This window comes from Genypterus blacodes, unplaced genomic scaffold (assembly GCF_046128005.1).
Source record: "Genypterus blacodes isolate CSIRO-AG114 ecotype Tasmania unplaced genomic scaffold, CSIRO-AGI_Gbla_v1 ptg000143l_1, whole genome shotgun sequence".
Classification (NCBI taxonomy): domain Eukaryota; kingdom Metazoa; phylum Chordata; class Actinopteri; order Ophidiiformes; family Ophidiidae; genus Genypterus; species Genypterus blacodes.
In genome coordinates, this window is record NW_027466945.1 from 1,458,076 (window position 1) to 1,477,500 (window position 19,425).

The window sequence follows — 19,425 nt, forward strand, 5'->3', positions numbered from 1 at the left end:
CCCTCTCTTGTCTCCTCTCTCCTTCTCCCTCAGGGGGGGCAGGCTTTGGGTCGCTGGCTCCCTTCTAGAGAGGTGCGGAGCGGCAAGTAGCGCCTTTCCCCCGTTAATTAGCCGGCGGATTACCGGCAGTAATCCCGGACCGCAGCCCCGCCGCAGATTATTAAAGATGTTTCCCCGCTCGTCGTAATCCCAGCTCGCTCGCTCGCTCGCTGCAGCTGTATGTGTGTGTGTCTGAGTGTGTGTGTGTGTGTGTGTGTGTGCTGACTCTCATGCTGCCCCACTGAGAAAGAATCGTCTTTGTTTGATTCCCAGCGCTTTGGGCAGTTTTCCCAGTTTGTGTTTTTGATTAATCTTATTGTGCCGCGTCGAAGCTTTGGCTCAAAGTCGCAGCGTCGGCAGATTTCACCGCAATAAATATAACAACAAAAGAAAAACTCCCTGGATTTATTTAAAAGACGCAAGACTCCTCCTCCTCCTCCTCCTCCTCCTCCTCCTCCTCCTCCTCCTGCTCCTCCTGCTCCTTGTGGCTTTAGCGTAACTCTTTTTTTGCTCGTTTGCTCTTTAGAGTTCGGATTCCTGAAGGTTTGTGCCGTGAGCCGCCGTTGCCCCGGGCGATTTGCAGCTCGATGACAAAGAAGTGTTTTAAAGCAGAATCACTGTCTGAAGCTTAAGTAACACAAAGGCACACAGCTGGACACATCTGGGCAGAGTGTCCAGCTGCTCCATGCTCCCCGTGCTGCTCTATGTGTGCTGCTCTATATGAAGCTCTATGTGCTGCTCTACAAAACAACTTGATTCCTCCCATGTTCAGTTGACCTTTGATTGTGTTTCAAGGTCACACTCGCTCACAGTTCGTTCACCTGCGCTCACTAAGTTTTACCTCACTGTGATTAAAGGCAAACCAAGACAGGACACTGTACGTAGTCGCCATGGTTTCTGGCCTGTATCTCAGTGAAGTGGAAGCTTTGGCGTGCAGGTAAACAAACTGACTCTGAGTTTCTGCTCGCTCACGTGTTTCCCTCTCTCTCCTCAGGTCAAAGCGAAAGGTTCTGGGTCGCAAAGAGTCCGAGGAGGACAAGTGTCGCCCCGGGAGCCAGTCTCCGCCCGCCACGCCCGTCACACCCGTCACGCCCACGGCCCCGGCCCCGGCCCCGGCCCCGGCCTTGACCCCGACCCCATCCCCCGCCCCGGTGTCCTCGCTCACGTCCCCGCTGCCTCGCCAGTCGGGCTCCATCCAGCGAAACCTCCGCAAGTCGGCCACCAGCAGCGACTCCTTCAAGGCTCTGCTGCTGAAGAAGGGCAGCCACTCGGGCACCGGCTTCCGGATGTCTGCCACGGAGATGCTGCGCTCCACCGACCCGCGCTTCCAACGGACGCGGTCTGAGTCTGCGTTGGACTCTCCCACCTCGCCCTCCTCGCCCACGGCGCCGCACAGCCCTTGCGCCTCCCCCGGCCGCGGCAAGAGGGCGGCTGACGACTGGAACCGTTACGAGAGCTTGGCCCTGTCGTCGCCCACCTCCCCTTCCTACTCGCTGAGCGGCATGAAATACGGACGTTCGCGCACGCCGCCATCTGCCGCCAGCAGCAAATACAACGCGCGCTGCCGCATCATGAGCAGCCCCATGACGGTCATCTGCGAGCGAGAGGGCGAGCTGGCGGAGAGCGAGCACGGAGACGCCACGCGACCCCTAACCCAGAGCCCCCTGGTGCTCACAGACTCCAACGGCACTTTATCTGAGGAAAGTATGAGTTAAAGAGCGGAGAGCGCCCCCTAGACACGGGGAGCAGAACACATGTCGTACCCAGAGGAGCCGAGCGAGGAGGAGCCCGCTAGAGACTCTGACTCCTTCCTGAGCTCCAACCCCCCTCAGCTCCGCCTCTGGGGGTGTGGCCTCTGTAGGGGCCCAGGCGGGGTCAGACGTCGGCCAATCACAAAGCAGGAAGTACTTGTCTGACGCGGCGGAAAACTGCAGCTGTTCAACACCGCCCCTGATTCTTTCCCTCTCCTGTTTTGTTTTGTCGAGGTTTCTCACTTTTTGTTTTATTTGCGTTGCTCATTTTTACTCTAAACCTGATGGGGGGTTTGTAATGTTTTAAATCGGTTCTCTCATCACGCAGGAAACCTTTAGACGATTTGACGCACAAGCTGAGACGGAGTAAACCGAAGGGATTGATAAGTCGGAAAAAGTTGTTTGCTTTAAGCGCTTTGCAGCCGGACACAGTGAACCGTAACCATGGCGCTAACGTCGTTGCTCTTTTCAGCTACGGGTTGAATCACAGCCTGCGTGACGTAAAAAGAGGTTGAGGTACAGGACACGCCCCCTCCCCTGCAGAGGTACAACTTCAGCCTTCACCGCTTCTCCACTCTTGCGTCAAGTGCCGGCATTTGTTTGTGTTTTTTATAAATTGGTGCAGAGGAAGTGCAGAGGGCTCGGTGCTGCCACCTAGTGATGGCCAACAAGCAACACACACAGAGAGAGAGAGAGAGAACGCTTATGAGATTCCTCCTCCTCCTCCTCCTCCTCCCCTGAATGATTTTAGTTAGTAGACTTTTGCACTGTGGTAGACTTTTGCACTGTGCAGGCGTCGCGTCCTCCGTTTGTGATGTAAAGTTTTTTTTGGTTTTTAAAAGATTGTTTTAATAAGTCGCTGACTGTCATGATTTACGTTTGATGATTAGGTGTGAATTTATACGTGTAACACCCAGAATTGACATATAAGAGGAAAATAAAATAAAAAAGATCATTTGACTTTGCCTTGTTTGTCATCGCCGACCTGAACGCAGCCTCACCTGGGAGCTTCCTGCTTCTTCATGTAAAGACTTTGCCTCGTTCCCAAAGACTTTGTACATTTTTTAGAGTTTGTTTTTGTAGATTATTTATTCTTGAGTAGCAGAGGGAGGTTTTTGGAAACGGAACGATGCAGTAACTTCTACAGAAACCACGTTCTGAGCATTCTGGCAAGCTTTAGACTTTTCATGACAGACGCAACGCCGCCGCCGTTTCATCACCTGTGACCGCAGCGTCTCTCCCTTCACTCCCCCCTCTCCCTCCGCCCCTGCAGCCATGACTGAGCGCTGCGGTGCTGGGCCGTAGCGAGTAACGTCTGAATCCAGGCGAGGACGGTTGAAGAAGTAATGAACATGTGTTTGTGGACGCCGAGGCAGGGAGTCTGTGTGTGTGTGTGTGTAATAAAAGTTGGCCATGTTTCAAGAGAGGTTCTCTGTGTGTCATTCTTCTCTCTCTCTCTCTCTCTGTCTCTCTCTCTCTCACTCTCTCTCTCTGCCGTGTTTGATTCACGGCCATCTGCCAGCCCCAGCACCCCAAATCACTGCCTCATTAGCACCGTCGCCATGGTACCCACATTCGCCTGTCATATCCTTTACCCCCCGCCCCCCCTCCTTCACCCTCCTTCATCTGGGGGTCATCAGTCAATGTCTCTCCTCGACATCCTATTAGGCTGCAGTGAGTCTAAGCCCCGCCCCCTAAAGGACCGGTCCACTCACCTGCACGCACCACTGAACCCTCAGGACAGATTCCCGCCATGACGCAGCACAAATGTGGCGTTCCTCACAGGTCACTGAGGACTTCTAAGGGCGTTTACCAACCGACCGCCTCTTAGCATATCTAATAGAATCCCTCCGGCGCCGTTACAAATCAATACGAGTCCGTCCCGGCCATAATCGCACTATTGATGCTTCAAACGTTTCTACCATTCTGATCTTCCAGACCCTCCGCCACGCCGCTTTACAAGACTCCGCCCCCCCCGAGTGATGAATGAAAGAGATGGCTGATATTGACTTCTTGTTGGAGGTCGACACAAAAGCTGATGAATGTAAATCACCTCGGCCTTTAGTCGGGAGTTTATGTTTTCAACCCTGACTGATCTCAGTGAAACTTGGCGGCCGTGTTGGAAACGATCCAGAGTCATCACCGCTTTTTTTGGAAGAATAAGCCACACCCACTCAAACTTTGCCAGCCCATTATACCGTCCCTTCTGGAATCTCAGGTCAAGGTCGTCATATTCATTCAAGTCACCTTCGGGACCAGAATTTTATGAGAATCAATTCATAACTTTTGGAGCGATCCTGCTGTGATGATGTCATACTGCTGTAAAGCCTCATTACACCGTTTCCTATCCGCGCTACTGTTTCACCTCGCAGCACACGGCCCAGAGGGATCGATCTGACTGCCGAGCAACACATTAAGATGGAGTGAGTGAGAGTGTGTGTGTGTGTGTGTGTGTGTGTGTGTCACTCGTCTAGGCGGGTGGATAAAAAAAGGCCTAATTTCTGCTGAGTATCTGAATGTGATATTGGTAACAAATCCGGCCCAAAATAAAGTGAATGACTCAGCATCAACCTGAGAGAGCGAGAAAGGTGAGAGAGTAGGAACAGGAAGTGAACTCTGGCGGCGTTTCAGCACACGAGGTCACCGGCTGTGTTCACGTACTTCCTTACACTCACTTACTAATTCATTAGCAGAATAACTCATAACATCAGGACAAGTTCTATTTATTATTGATGAATTAATACATTTTACTTTCTTACTCAGAGGTGAGTAATGTTGCCCATGAATCATACATTGAGTGCAGCGCTCATGTCATCGCTGCTTCATCACTCGTTAATGACGGTCCCTTAATATAGTTCTGTATCTGTAGAATAAAGAATAAACACACATAAAGGATCAAAACTGTTTCAGCCAGATTGAAGTTTGACACAAAATGTGATACCTAACCTCTACCATCTTATTCTGTGACATTGAAAACACCTGCAGCATCTTCGAGTGACATCATCGTCTTTATTATCTTAATGTATATAAATAGAAATGTAAGCTGTGATGTTTACAGACTCGTGCAGTTTGACATTTCTGCAGCTAAACGGCAGCTGTGCACCATAAACGCACGTCTTCCAACACCGAGGCTTAGTGACGTCACAGTGGGCACACAAACGACATCTAGTGGATGTTGATACAAAAGATACAAAGTTGTTCCTGCAGTTCTCGCTTGACTTTCTTCACCAAAGAGCGTTTGCTAGCTATTTGGCGCCATCTGCTGGACATATTGTAAAACCACAGAGAGTCACACATGTACAGGTCACTTTGAGCTCAGCACTCTTTAATATGTACATACAGTATTTATACTTTAAATCAGCGGTTCCCAAACGTTAGCACTAACCCCAACCTTAATCCTAACGCAATATAAAACTATTAACTGGATTTATTTACAATGCATTCTCTGGAATAAAGAGGCTTTGTGTTGCATTCATTGTTTTATTCATGTACAATATTGTTTTATCTATACAAACAAAATACATACATTTATTTAAAATCCCACACAATGTACTAATGTTTGAAAGCAGCTGGGTTTTATCCCTGAGGAAAGATGATAGTTATATACAGTATATAGATATATATACATACAGGTGCAGCTCATTAAATTAGAATATGGTCGTCTTCCTCGTGATTGTGTCGCCTACTGAACCAGACTGAGAGACAATTTAAAGGCTCAGGAGACCTCAGCAGGTGATTTGAGTTAATGAGCTGATTAGAGTGAGACACCCTGAGGCTTATACTAAACTTTTTCCACTATATTCTAATTTTCTGAGATACTGAGTTTGGGGTTTTCATGAGCTTTTAAGCCATAATCATCTAAATTAAAACAAATAAAGGCTTGAAACATTCCACTTTGTGTGTAATGAATCTATAATATATGAGTTTACCTTTTTGTATTGAATTACTGAAATAAATGAACTTTGCAACAATATTCTAATTTATTGAGCTGCACCTTGGTTTGAGTGTTTTATGATTCTGCTTTTGTTTCTGAGTTTGGTAGAAGTCAGGACTGGATCTGGTTCTATGGGTCCCTCTAAAGTGTCAGATGGGGGTGGGGGTCTTGCGGTCAGCAGGTGTCTGGATCTGCACATTCAGCACTGGGGGTCTGCTTTGTTTCCTCTGCCTGGGCTATGTGGCGTCTCCTCTCCTCATACAGAGAGCCGACGAGCTGCAGCACGTCCGGGTGATGGAAACGACCTGATGGCAAGAGACAACAATGCTGACTGATCAACTATCACAGCTCTGTTCCCCCCTGGACCCCAGGTGGGGTGGGGGTTTACCACAATCTGGATTTTGTTCCTAAATTGTTTGCAAACTTAAATGCAATTTTAACTCAAATGTCACAAACTTTGCCTCACCATTGGTGGAATCAAAGAACTCCTGCAGTCTTCCAGGTTTCCCCTCCAGCTCTTCGTACTCGTGAGCCTGCAGGATCATCTCCAGCAGGTCAAACTCCTTCACCAGACGAGCCTCTGCGCTGCTCTGGCTCTCATACTCCTAAACATTTCACAAATTGAATTAAACTTAAACTGATTAAAAACACGAAAGAACCGGTTTAACAATAAACACAAATGTGACATCAGACAAAAGTTTAAGTCAGTAAACACGAGCAAACTTCACCTCCCACAGTCCATAAAGCTCCTGGCTGAGGGAAGGAGGAAGAGGACCAGTCAGATGCTTCATCGCCTCCTGAGGGGAGGGGAAGGGAGAGGAGAGAGGAGAGGAGAGGAGGTTAATATCTCCTTCAGCCTTGACGACATCGTGTGGCTGCTGGTCTCTTGCCTCTTCTCTTCTGTGTTTCTCTTCTTTGCTGACGTTGTCTGATGGCGCGATATCTCCCACAATGCACTCTGCCATGTCGTGAACCAGCGCCATCTTTATACACCTGGAGACATCAGAGACATTAGAGACATTGGAGAGAAGACTCGTGTCTCTTTAAACCTGCTCAGACCAACATTTAGTTAGAAAGTTATCTTCATGTTTTGATGCATTTATGCTTGAATACTTCATGGGCCACATGAATAAACTTCACTGTTGGACGACTGAAATGATTCTGGGTTCTGTTCTGAAAGAGCCACCTTTCTTTGTCCACTGTGGGGTCAGTGATGGTCAGTGACATCATCGCCATGCGGTACATGTGGTCTGATACGCTCTCTGGATGCTCCACCTTTCTGTAAACCCAGCCGGTCCTCGGGACTCGCTGCAGGAGGAGAGAGAGGGAGAGAGAGAGAGAGAGAAAAAAAACCCCCAAATATTATTTAGTCTCATACAACATTCATTCAAACGACTTCACGACTCGCGCTGCTGTGTGACTGTATATATGTGTGTGTGTGTGTGTGTGTGTGTGTGTGTGTGTGTGTGTGTGTGTGTGGGACTGTGACTCTGGAGAGACCTTTAAATAATATGAATCAAGAAGCTAACTCATTTATTTCTAAGAAACATCAAACGTGTCAGTTAAAAGCTTTGTTGAGCTGTATTTGTTGTTTTGTCCCTACAGAGATCAAATCGCGAAAGCAGAAGCCAAAGTTTGGACAGAAGTCTTACTTTGAGTTGCCCGATAAGTTTCATAAATTGCAGCATATTGGTCCCGGCTGTGTTCGCCATGCTGGCTTTTCTTCTTCTACTGCCAATGCTACCAGCAGGCTATAGGCGCATTGCTGCCCCTAGTGGACAAATATGAAACCCCAACAAGCCATAATTGTCATGAAGCTGAGTCATTGTAGTAGCGTGACAGTGTCGCTAGATGGCAGCACACACGAGTCCGTTATTGTCGGCTCTCCAAACAGCATCAGTATCAAACATAAACAAACTTTGACAATACAAACTCTCTTTCTGTAGTAAAAACGTCGCTACCGGAAGTCATTTGTTTTGCCATTTTACGCTTAGTTATATATTCCGGAAACATCTGTCACGTTCACTGTCAAATTTGGAAATATGATTTTGTGGTTTACATATTATAATAACGTAGATGCAGACTGTCGCCTTTATTTGTTTACAATCTTTCAAACAAAATGTCATCAAGTCTAAATTGTCTAATCACACGCCATGTTTAAACTGGAAGACAAATTACTGGAAATTCTTCATTTAGTTGCTAAAACCTTACCGTTTATCAATTAAACCAGTAGGTGGCAGCAACACAACTAACGACCGCGCGAACCGTAGAAAACCAAAGAAGAAGTGACTGGGGCGGAAGTCCGACAAGCGGGAGATTGAAAAACGTAAACAAACTTTGGACCAGCGTCAGTTTGACTATTAGGATAAAATGCTGAACAAGGCGCCCAAACTGAAAAGTACCATTAAAACGAAAACGAAGAGTAACGTCAATGTGCGCCCCGCGTCAGAAGCGATGGTACGTAGCGAGCAATCGGCGCCTGTAGCCTGCTGTAGCTGTTGTAGCTTGTTTGCTAACCCGCTGCTCTCTGTCCCTCCTTCCAGGCCGAGATGGTCATGCTGCTGTTTCTGAACCAGTTGGCAGAAGAATCGAGGGCCAAAGCCTGCGAGGACAAATCAGCCACCATCCGAGCTCAGCACGTCTGCGCCGTGGCTAAGGTGAGGTCATCTGCCTCCATATGTGTGTGTATGTGTGTGTGTGTGTGTTTGTAGCCATACCGCTCTGGATTGGAAACATGTGACGTCACACTTTGAGCTGCAGTCTGATGTTTTCCACATTTCTGCTTCCAGAAGGTTCTGAAAAAAGCGAGAGGCTGAGCAGAAACGCTGATCATCGTTTGTTTTATTGATATTATTCCTTCTTATGTTATGTAGAATTTCTCCTGATGTTTGTTTTTATTCTGTGTGTTGCGTAGGTGAATCCCTTGAATCTGTTTTATCTGTTTCCATGCCGCCTGCTTTGCTGTTCTTGTATTAATTTATAACTGATCTCACTGTGATCTTTTATGTCATGTTTGCATCTTTATTCTTATGTACATTTTTCATTTTAAAACTTTTTATGGTCTCAAAGTGGAATTAGTACCAAAATAAAGATATAAAGATTCAATGATGTGAAATCCCCCTCTTCCATTTTTCCACCATTGAAGATTTTGCTGACACATTGGATAAAAACATGAATAATGCTTCTATCATTTCAAATGTTTCCAACAATGCTTTCCAATGTTTTAATTACGTTTAATGAAACGATTAGTATTTGTGTTGAATATCTCAAGTCGCTTTGCATTTCAAATTTCAGTCTTATCGTTATTCTGTTCTTTATTTCTAAGACTTTCAGATCCAGATCCAAGCTTTAGCATGTCATGACTCCAGGTGTCCGCCAGGTGTCAGCAGGGTTCCCGGTTCTTCGCTGTGGTCTTGTGAACGCTATTATTGTTCTCACTGGTGTAAAGTGGCACAAAGTGAAACCCAAGAACAAACACACACACACATACACACATACACAGCACATTACTGCCTGCAGGAGAGTCTCGGTGTCTGACAGTTTAAACTCACGAATGTAACTCAACGTAACAAAAAATCGTCAACATGAACACCGTAATTTACATTTCTTATTCTTATTATTGAATTCAATTTCTTTCAGCTGTGAGTCTCTATCTCTGGTTTCTCATACATTGTTATCAGTTTCCAGGTCGAGCGCGCCAACGTACATGCGCGCGCACGCTCAGCTGAGGCATGTGCACGAACAGGTGAGTTGAGATTCCTCACCGAGGCCCTGACGTCATCACCTCAGATTAATCATTTACGCCTGCTGCTTCGCAATCAGATCGATTGGACTTCTTCTCCGTCCTTCCGTAAACGAGACGTCCAGCCGCCTGTCAGTGTTAGTTTGTTTTCTGAGGCTGATCTCGCGCCGCGGTGTGGATGAGCGGCGGGCAGGTGGAGCAGAAGCGCCTGGAGAGCGAGGAGATCCCGATGTCTTTGATATTTGCGCTGAAACTATGAGACATGTGGAGAATCATAGTTTTTCTCTTCATCAGAGCTCAGTGCACAGGTGAGCAGCCGCCACATTCACACCGTTCAAGCTTTTACTCACAATCACTGTTACTATGACTACACACTCTTCTATCACCACGCGATTACATTAATTAAATCTAATCAGGCGTTGTGGTTTTGACAAACATTCATTCTATTGAAGCTGTGCGTGTTTCCATTGGACCTTAAAGTACTCAAAGCATGAACGTGTGTGAGACTGTGGCGCTATTAAGCAAGTGAGTCACAAAAAAGTTCAAGTTCAAGTTCAACATAAGCCAGAAGAATGAGTCACAGTGCCTCTATAACAAGTTTACTATGTTTTCTGTAACTTGAACCTGATGAAAACAGTGTCAAAACGTATAATGTGCTGTATTTGTTTGTGTATCGTTATCTGAATTGGAATCTTTGGTTTGAGGAAGTATCTGGTCTCAGAAAAACACATGAAACTGCTGCAGGAGCTCAGATAAAGAACGAGACCGGAATGTGAGCGGGCACGGTGTCACCAGCAGAGAGAGAAACGAGGAAACGGTCTGCCAGGAAAAGAGACGGACAGAAATAAAACCCCTGTATACATCCAGGAAGTCTTTATGGCGTAGACACTCTCAACTCAAAGTCTAAAGGTGCTGTGAGAGAAAGACATGAGAGAAAGTACAGAGCAGTTGTTCCCTCAGGGCAGCGAGTAGGGTTTAGGCCACATTCAGGTTCAAACTGAGCTCTTGAGTATCTGGGCTAACATGTGGAGGTGTGATGTCACGGCTGTAAGACTCTCTGTGTGTGTGTGTTTCGGAAAATAAGTTTGTCCCTCAAAGAAATAGGAGAATGTCTGATGTCAGCTGGTTTGAACTTGGCGAAGAAACTCACAGACCAAAACAAAAAGAAAGAGAAAATACTGCTGCAAAATAATCAAACATTCCATCTTTCTCTCTCCCTCTCCCTCTTCCCCTCCAGCCTCGTCTCCTTCCAGCCCCGTGGACGTCGTCTTCTCCTCTATTAATCTGGAAAATGTACTGCAGTGGCGTCCTGGCAGCGACACGCCGGCTAACACACACTTCACTGTGCAGTACGCCATGTAAGTAACTCACACTCCACAGCAACAGCAACAGCAACAACACAGTCAGAAGTCAAACCAGTTGGTCTTCGGCATGTTTCCCTGGAAAGTCCCACAGGATCACCGCTGGCAACAGAACAGAAACCAGAGAGTGACTGACTGAGACCTTCTGTGTTGTAGCTATGGGGACCAAGCGGAGGGGAGCGTGGGGAAGAAGGGCCTCTGGAGGAGTGTGTCAGCGTGTACCGACGTGGCCCGGAGCTGGTGCGATCTGACCAAGGAGACCTGGGACCTGGAGCATGGATACTACGGCAGGGTGCGAGCGGTGGGCAGGAGGACGTCCTCCAAGTGGGCCATGACCCACAGGTTTGACCCCAAGTCTGACAGTGAGTGACGCTGACATTCTCTCCATATTGTACACACACATGATCCTGCTTACTGTGAACAGAAACACACAAGTGCGTTCTCCATCCTTACAGCGAGCTTCGGCCCTCCGTTGGTTTCCACGGTGATGGAGGAGAGCAGCACCGTCATCACTCTGGAGGGGCCGATGAGATATCAGCCTGACAACCTGAGCTCAGAGGTCTCCATGAGAGCGCTTTACCCCCAGATGACCTACAACCTGTCCGTCTACAATACCCGCCGCAACCAGACAGTGAGTAGAGCCAGAGGGTTAGACCTAGACCCGACCTGCCCCGCCCCCTTGGAGCTGACAGGGAGTTAAATCAAGTGAACCCAAACAGTTAACAGTGAATTAGAACATTTCCAGACCATTAAACCTGTCTGGTCCCTGATCTGTCTTCTCTCTGTCCTGTGTGTGTCCTGTGTGTGTGTATGTCTGTGTGTGTGTATGTCTGTGTGTCTGTGTGTGTGTGTGTGTGCGCAGCGGCATTTCCCACTGTCCTCCAGTAGTTATGAGTATCGCTTGATGGATTTCGACACAGAGTACTGCTTCTCTGCCAGGACCAGATTCCTCTCCATGCCGGTGCGCTGTCAACCCTCAGAGTTGCACTGCATCACCACGCCTCCAGGTACTGTGTGTGTGTGTGTGTGTGTGTGTGTGTGTGTGTGTGTGTGTGTGTGTGTGTGTGTGTGTGTGTGTGTGTGTGTGTGTGTGTGTGTGTGTGTGTGTGTGTGTGTGTGTGTGTGTGTGTGTGTGTGTGTGTGTGTGTGTGTGGTCTGGAATGCGACCAAACCTGAAACGCATTTGAGCATGTGGGAACTTTAATTTGATCTCTTGTCTTAGTTTGTTTTGTTAACGAAGACAAAAGAAACTACAATCACAACAAAAGACACAAAAGCTCACACGGCTACCAAAGTGCCGCTTAGCTCATAGTCTTATTAGTTTAGTTTGAGGCGCTAAGTGAACTGTTAGACTTTTAAATTTTGAATAAGCAGGACAGGAGTGTGTGTAACCTCTGATAGGAGCCCAGTCTGATCCAGGCAGCTGTCTGCTGGTCCCGTGTCTCGTGTTGACCCTCTGTGTCATTAGTCACATGTTCCATAGATTAGCCTGTTTGGACAGCAGGGCCATAAAGACGAAAATAGAAACAGAAACGCAGAACAAGTCAACAGATTTATGCTCCGACGCATTTTTATTTTCTTTCAGTAACATTTGGAGTGTTTAGCTTTTAGTTTAACACTTTTTATTTTCATCATCGCTAAGAAACCTTGGTGGCTATAACCGTGTGTGTGTGTGTGTGTCTGTGTGTGTGTGTGTGTGTGTGTGTGTGTGTGTGTGTGTGTGTGTGTGTGTGTGTGTGTGTGTGTGTGTGTGTGTGTGTGTGTGTGTGTGTGTGTGTGTGTGTGTGTGTGTGTGTGTGTGTGTGTGTGTCTCCTCCCCTGCTCTACCTGCAGACCCTGTGATCGGTCAGCTACAGAGGGTGGTTGTGGGTATCATTGTTGTGTCGGCGTGCTTCTGTGTGGTGATGGTGGTCAGTTACCTGCTCTGTCACTACCTGAGAGGGACAGGACACAAGAGTCCACGCACACTGGTGAGACACACACACACACACACACACACACACACACCGCTGTGACCGTTCTGCACAGTTTACAAGCTTTTCCAGTTGTGATTGTCGTGTCTTACTGATGTCTAACGGACTTTTCAGGAGCTGTCTCACTTCCACCCGCCCCCCATGGTCTTCCCTCCTCAGAACGCCATCTTCATCACTGTCATCAAAAACCATCCCCAGCCTCTCCCCAGCAGCAGCAGGGCGGAGCCTGTGAGCCTCCAGCAGCACCAGAAGCTCCACTTCCCTCTGCCTCCTCCCTCATACGCCCCCCACAGGCCCCGGGGAGCCTGGGAGGCCGAGGGACCCGGGGAGGATTTCCCTGTAGACTACGGGTTTGTGGGAGCGGCTCCTGAGTTCCACGCAGGACAAGACGAAGAAGACAGAGAGGGGAGGGACGACGGAGAGGAAGATGGGAATCGTTGGGATGGGAGCTCCTACCATGCGCAGAGGGCAAAGGTCACGCACACCAGCACACAAACACACATGATGACACGCAATCAGACACTCGCCCACGCAGAGATGACCACGCCGGTCCAGGTCCAGGTTCAGGCCGAGTCACAGGTAGATCCAGCTTCCTCCAGAGCTCCGGAGGAAGAGCCGGAGGGAGCGAGGTCAGGGAGGAGAGAGGGAGAGATGAAGGGAAGAGAGGAGGGAGGGGAGGAGGAGATGAGGGCCCTTCTCTCAGCTTACGCCGGGCAGCACTTTGAGGAGCAGTCAGACTTCCTTCCAGATGACTACGCCTTCCTCAGCTTCGCTCCAGCTGAGGCGATGGAGGAAGAGGAGGAAGAGGAGGAGGAAGAGGAGGAGAAGGGTGGAGCCGTCTGTGTCAAATTGGATCCGATGACCAGGAGACTGGCGTTATCAGAGGTGATGGGGTACACACGAAGAGAGAGTGGGACGGGAGCAGGCGGGGAGGAGGAGGAGGAGGAGGAGACAAACGGCGAGTTGAGGTTGGAGGACGTGTTCGTGAGGCAGTCGTCTGAGGAAGAGGTGGAGCTGCGGAGAGCCAAGAAGAGAGGCGACGGAGCGCCGTGGGGAGACGACGACCCTCTGGAGAAATGGAGCCTGGTGATCCCCATGGAGGAGTAGATCCTGTCTCTCTCTCTCTCTCTCTCTCTCTCTGTCTGTCTGTCTGTCTGTCTGTCTGTCTGTCTGTCTGTCTGTCTGTCTCTGTGAAGGTTTGTGTTGTTTACATGACGTGATGATCACACATACGTGAACTTTGACCCGTTAGAAGAGTGATTTACCTGCGTACTGACATCTTGACTGCCGCATCAGACATGACATCATCAAAACACAGGTGGTTTGATTGTTTAGCTTTGTTTTCTGGCCATTTGAAGGCTTTGACTCTGTGATGGTGAGGCATTAGAGCAGATTAGATGAGACGTGTTTACTTGATGTGTGTGTTTCCTAGCAGAAGTAGTTAGTTGTGTATTTGTGTGTAAGTTGTGGGTCTGTAGCTGGTTTAGTTGCACTTATTGTGGCCAGCAGCTGTTCTGTTCTGTTTTAAGCCAAAGCACTTCTAAGGGCCCTGATCAGAGAAATGAAGCTCTCTAACACAGTACTGTACTTTGACCCTCATTAACCTGGATGAGGCCTCCATGATGGAGCTGCCTGATCTGTGTGTGTGTGTGTCTGTGATTCACCAGATCATCCTCCTGTCATCTGAGCTGTTCCTCGAAGCTGCTCGGGTTATTTGAAGACATTTTTCTGTGTTGTTTTGATTTCTGTGTCACTAAATGTCAAATCGCCCTCTGTGGCTCGTTTTTACTTTCCAGTGTTTAAAGACAGATTTTTACTTTTGTTATCATGTAGCTTCTGCTTTTAAGATTTTAAGATACTTTATAAATCGTCATTTTGCATGCAATTCACAGAAATTTATCTTGCACCCCCTCATATCACACACACACAAACACATGCATCACAGAGGGGGGTGCAGGGCAGCCATTATACGGCACCCCTGGAGCAGTGTTAGGGGTTCGGTGCCTTGCTCAAGGGCACCTCGGCAGTGCCCTGGAGGCAAACTGGCAACTCTCCAGCTGTCAGTCCACTTTCTTGGTCCATACGGGACTCGAACCGGCAACCCTCCGGTTCCCAAGCTGAATCCCCTATGGACTGAGCCACCGCCGCACCCAGCATCCTTTTGGATGCTGCACACACTCAGGCTCAGATGTCATATTCTATAAACTAATGCTCCACACCCACAGGCCTCCAGGGAAAGAAACACAGAGAAGCTGGTGTGTGTGTGTGTGTGTGTGTGTGACGGTGTGTGAGTGTGTGTGACTCTTTACCTGAAGCTGATCACTTCATCTAAGCTGGTTTTACTCTGGGAAATGTGAAAATGTGTTGTGTTCATGGATTTGTATGTTGCTAAAACAGATTTATTACAAATGTTTTTTCACGTATTTAGAAATAAAGGTAAATGTGTTTGTACTTCATCTTCTTCCTCTTCTTCTCTTGAATGTTCACTGCGCTTGTTCATGTTGACCTTTGATTCCTGTTAAGCCTTATAAAGAGTGATAGCGCCATCCTGTGGTCAGTACCAGCAGACTGTACGGGGTCATTAAAGGTCACGTTAGGGTTCAGATTTGTTAACGGGATGATGAATTCCCGTCCTGAGTCGGTTTAATGCATTTATTGTTTTGTTATGCGGGCGATGAAATGACGCAATGAACTTAAACATGTATGACGTGTATGACCAGTGTGACATGTATAACGTGTGTGTCCGCCGGTGCCGGTAGATCCTCTCGCCCATTAGAGCAGGAGAATGACGCAATGGCTCCGGTACCGCTCACACACAGCGCGGCTATAGAAGCACTAGGGCCGCGCACCGGGCCGGAGCTCCGCGGTCATGGCCGCTCCTCGGGCTCCTCCACTGCCGGCGGGACTCGACCCGTCACAGTGCAGCTCCGCCTCTGAAGAGTCGCCGGGCTCCGACCAGCTGTCGGTTGAGACCCTGCACGACTTCCTGACGATGCTGCTGATGCGTGTGGTGATCACGATCACGGACTCGAGTCCCAACAGGATCACGACCCTGACTGACTTCTGTGAGACCATCACGCGTCTGGCGGATGAGACCATCGCGGCGCTGGGCGGCAGTGAGATCGTGGTCCGCCTGGACGTGTGCCGGCTCGGGGAGTACTACCAGGCGGTCCTGAGGAGCCTGCGCCGGGACTTCAGCTGCGCGGAGGAGATGTTCGCCGCCATGGACCTTAAACATCCTCGTTTCGACGCGGCGGTGGTGAAAGCCTTGAAGGCGTTCCTGACCGTGCCGCCTCCGTCACTGCTGGAAACGCTGAAGAACGCCATCGTGTGGTTGGTGGCGCTGCTGTGGCAGTGCGCAGTGTGTCCAGACTCCAGAGTACGGAGCCCCACACCGGGGGCTGCGAGACCCGGGCCAACAGCACCGCCTGACCCGCTCTGATGCTGGAGAGTCAGAACAGTCCAGTGGAAACAGACTCATACTATATACAACATATATAATATACATACACTTAAACATATACAATAAAGTATATACAACATATACACATACTCACTATTTGTGATCCTCCATCATGTTTTATGTGATTCAATGTAATTCTGACATTATACAATTCATAATTTTCCCTTCTCACAACACAGAACAACAGAATAAAGTTTCACAAATCCAGTCCTGCCATAATCTGACTCTGGTCCCTGGCCCCTCGTCACTGGTCTCTCTGGTCCCTGTTCCCTCTGGTACTGTTCCCTCTGGTCTCTGGTCCCTGTGGTCTCTGGCCCCCCCCCCCCCCCCACACCACAGAGGATCATGAAACATTCACCTGACACACTCAGGGTCAAACTCGAGCCTTGGCGGCGGCGGTAATGAGCTTTTCCCAGTAGAGCCACTGGGGGGCGCACTGTGGTTCACCCCCCTGGTCCTCCGTCTCTCCTCATCCAACATGGCGCCTCCCTGGCCGGCTTCAGCCCCCATCTTCGGGCGGGCCCGCGGAGGGTTGGGCTGCCCCCAGTTGGGCACTTCCGGCGGGTTCGGGTTTCTTCGCCTCGGCGTTTAAATGGATCCGCAGGCGATCAGCTGCTGCATTCAGCGCGTCACTCCCGTGCTGCTCCCCGCTGCCGCTGCTGCTCGCCGCTCCTCGCTTCTTGTCGGTGTGCGGATCCTGGACTGAGGAGCTCTGCGGCGGTTTGAACTCTATCGTGCCGGAGCAGATGAGCAGTGCGGCGGGTTTCGCCCCGACAGCCGCGCGGTGCATCGTCGGTTGGATTCCTCCGCGCGCTGCTGGACACATTCCGGTTGAATAACGGTAACGGTGCCGAGTGCGAGCGGAACGATTTAGGCTCTGAAATCGATTTGTAAACCTGATCGACTCATTGAATTCTTTGTGTTTTTGGCCCAGGAGCCTTTAGCGGCAGCGAGAGGATCGACCGACTGAACAATGAGACTGTTTAGCTTCTGTTTGAGTTCTGATCAATAAGAGGAAATCAGCATTTATTTGTAGATTTATTGGACATTCATCAGCAGGCCAAAGCTCAGCATCAACCAACACCCTCAGTGTGTCAGGACAGATGTGTGTGTGTGCTTCCTGCCTGATATTACTCACACATCTGGACATTTAAACATCCATCCTCTCATTTTTGATATTGTTTTCAGTCAAGTTAATCAATAGAAGACCGAACATCTGACCAAGCTGCTCACAGCAAACTGCGTTTCTGACCAAATCGCACTTATTGGAGGGAAGTTCTTCTCCCGTCAGACTCAGCAGCCATGTTCAGCTGGCTTGGGACCGACGACAGGAGGAAGAAGGAGCCAGAAGTCTTTCAGACGGTCAGCGAAGGACTGAAGAAGCTCTACAAGACCAAACTCCTGCCTCTGGAGGAGAGCTACAAGTTCCATGAGTTCCACTCTCCGGCCCTGGAGGATGCAGACTTTGACAACAACCCCATGGTCTTACTGGTGGGCCAGTACTCCACTGGGAAGACCAGCTTCATCCGGTGAGAGAGCCTCGCACACACACACACACACACACACACACACACACACACACACACACACACACACACACACACATACACGAGGCATTGACACACCCAAACACACCTTATCCCCCTGTTAGCCTCAGCAGCAAGATTCAGCCTCAGCAGTGAGACTCAGCCTCAGCAGTGTGATTCAGCCTCAGCAGTGTGATTCAGCCTCAGCAGTGGGGTTCAGCCTCAGCAGTGTAATTCAGCCTCAGCAGTGAGCGTCAGCCTCAGCAGTGAGGTTCAGCCTCAGCAGTGAGACTCAGTCTGCTTGGCGTTGATAAGACATGTGACAGTTGAGGCCGCACCTATGAGATGTGTTACAGAGAAACAAGTGAGGGTCTTGATATCATGCTTGGTGGAGGAATGAAACACAAACAGGAGTAAAACTGAAACATGTGAGCGACATCATCTTCATCAGGTAACCAAGGAGATGAAGACTCCAGGATTACAACCAAACTCACAACAAACGCTATCACGTATTTGCTTGTCGGCATAACTCCACAAAGTTTGATTGAAATCTGTGAATAGCTTCAACTGCACACACACACACACACACACACACACACACACACACACACACACACACACACACACACACACACACACACACACACGTTCAGAGTCAATGTCATGGAATTTTGGAAGAAATAAATATAATATTAAGTATTAATGGGAACTGTAAATGGTTACCATGGCGACGCAGCCTTGTTTGTTGTATACAGAGCGTCTGACAGAGTGGACGTAGAGCAAACGTGTCACACAGATGTTTCAGTAAAATAACCAACATGTTTCTGTTTCTGCTGTTATTCTCTCATTTTGAGGGGTTTAGTTCTGATCTGATAAACTGGGTGTTTCTGTGTGTGTGAGGTGTCTGTGTGTGTGAGGCGTTTTGGTGTGTGTGTGTGCGTGTGTGTGTGTGTGTGCGTGTGCGTGTGCGCATGAGTGTGTTTTGTGACAAACACAGATATTAGCAGCAGGACGTCGGGTCTCCTTTGAACTGCGTTTCAGCTGCTAATGGCTTGCGCCTCACACACGCACACACACACACACACACACACACACACACACACACACACTTGCAGGTAATAAGTGTGTGTCCAGCCTTTGAAAGCCACAGAGCCACATAGAGGATGCTGTTAGCGACTTCCTGTTGTAAGGAGGAGGAGGAAGATCAGACGCCCCCCTGCCCTCTCTATCTGCTTCCAGCTGAGATTCTCACCGACGCCTTCTTTCGGTCCCCTTCCCTCATTTTCCAGCGCCAACAGCCCCCTGCCCCGCCCCTCAGCCCTGCCCCAGGCCCCGCCCAGCCCCATGCCCCCAGCCCCAGCCCCAGCCCTAACCCACGCCCCCCTGTGACATTGTGACAGCACCGTGCAGAATGTACAAACTGCTGAGTAACTCTGGGTCAGTGGCGTTCCTGGGGGGGGGGGGGGGGGGGTCTGAGGGACCGTGTGGCCCCCTGGCCTGTAACTCGTCCCTGAGGTAGGCGTGAAGGGGCCTTTACTGGAAGACAGAAACTGGGAGTTCGGTGGTAATTGGGCGTTTGACTGTGTGAAGGTCGGCGGAGCACAGCAGGGTTCAATCAAAACAACTAACATGAGAA

The 19,425-nt window shown here is 49.1% G+C and overlaps 5 protein-coding genes across 10 annotated transcripts in view; 4 read left to right on the top strand and 1 right to left on the bottom strand.

Moving 5' to 3' along the window:
• The window catches only part of nhsl1b (NHS-like 1b), an 80,411-nt gene extending 77,215 nt beyond the window's left edge, over positions 1-3,196 (top strand). For 2 of the 3 annotated variants that reach the window (XM_076165313.1, XM_076165314.1), the window contains exon 8: positions 1,034-3,196. In XM_076165313.1, coding sequence (XP_076021428.1) covers positions 1,034-1,754 — 721 coding nt within the window. In that variant the 3' untranslated portion in view covers positions 1,755-3,196. Of the gene's footprint in view, positions 1-33; positions 73-1,033 lie in introns of all 3 variants that reach the window. The other variant, XM_076165312.1, reaches the window with a different exon arrangement.
• A 1,966-nt stretch (positions 3,197-5,162) lies between these two features.
• Positions 5,163-8,333, bottom strand: hddc2 (HD domain containing 2). Of its 2 annotated transcripts, none has more exons than XM_076165266.1 (6): positions 8,242-8,333; positions 6,911-7,032; positions 6,615-6,717; positions 6,453-6,521; positions 6,191-6,329; positions 5,163-6,029 (listed from the first exon to the last, which is right to left on the bottom strand). In XM_076165266.1, exons 2-6 carry the CDS (start codon positions 6,967-6,969, stop codon positions 5,899-5,901), a joined length of 501 nt encoding a protein of 166 aa, XP_076021381.1. In that variant the 5' UTR covers positions 6,970-7,032; positions 8,242-8,333; the 3' UTR covers positions 5,163-5,898. The 2 variants fall into 2 exon arrangements, with proteins under 2 accessions (XP_076021381.1, XP_076021380.1); XM_076165265.1 differs by lacking the exon at positions 8,242-8,333 and adding an exon at positions 7,377-7,473 and having other exon boundaries at positions 5,169-6,029.
• On the top strand, positions 7,986-8,830 carry cenpw (centromere protein W). Of its 2 annotated transcripts, none has more exons than XM_076165268.1 (3): positions 7,986-8,181; positions 8,268-8,381; positions 8,517-8,830. In XM_076165268.1, exons 1-3 carry the CDS (start codon positions 8,095-8,097, stop codon positions 8,538-8,540), a joined length of 225 nt encoding a protein of 74 aa, XP_076021383.1. In that variant the 5' UTR covers positions 7,986-8,094; the 3' UTR covers positions 8,541-8,830. The 2 variants fall into 2 exon arrangements, with proteins under 2 accessions (XP_076021383.1, XP_076021382.1); XM_076165267.1 differs by having other exon boundaries at positions 8,514-8,826.
• Positions 8,831-9,522: 692 nt separating this feature from the next.
• On the top strand, positions 9,523-15,251 carry il20ra (interleukin 20 receptor, alpha). 2 transcript variants are annotated; one of them, XR_012965028.1, is made up of 8 exons: positions 9,523-9,774; positions 10,704-10,824; positions 10,984-11,189; positions 11,283-11,458; positions 11,690-11,834; positions 12,661-12,797; positions 12,915-13,964; positions 13,997-15,251. XR_012965028.1 is itself a non-coding variant. In XM_076165263.1 (7 exons), the coding sequence occupies exons 1-7, from the start codon at positions 9,729-9,731 to the stop codon at positions 13,905-13,907; spliced, it is 1,824 nt and encodes a 607-aa protein (XP_076021378.1). In that variant the 5' UTR covers positions 9,523-9,728; the 3' UTR covers positions 13,908-15,251. The 2 variants fall into 2 exon arrangements, 1 of the variants encoding a protein (XP_076021378.1); XM_076165263.1 differs by having other exon boundaries at positions 12,915-15,251.
• A 1,609-nt stretch (positions 15,252-16,860) lies between these two features.
• ehd3 (EH-domain containing 3) overlaps positions 16,861-19,425 on the top strand; it is a 14,115-nt gene continuing 11,550 nt past the window's right edge. Inside the window, exon 1 of the mRNA XM_076165264.1 lies at positions 16,861-17,792. Within this exon, the coding sequence (XP_076021379.1) occupies positions 17,566-17,792 (227 nt within the window). The 5' untranslated portion in view covers positions 16,861-17,565. The remainder of the gene's footprint in view (positions 17,793-19,425) is intronic.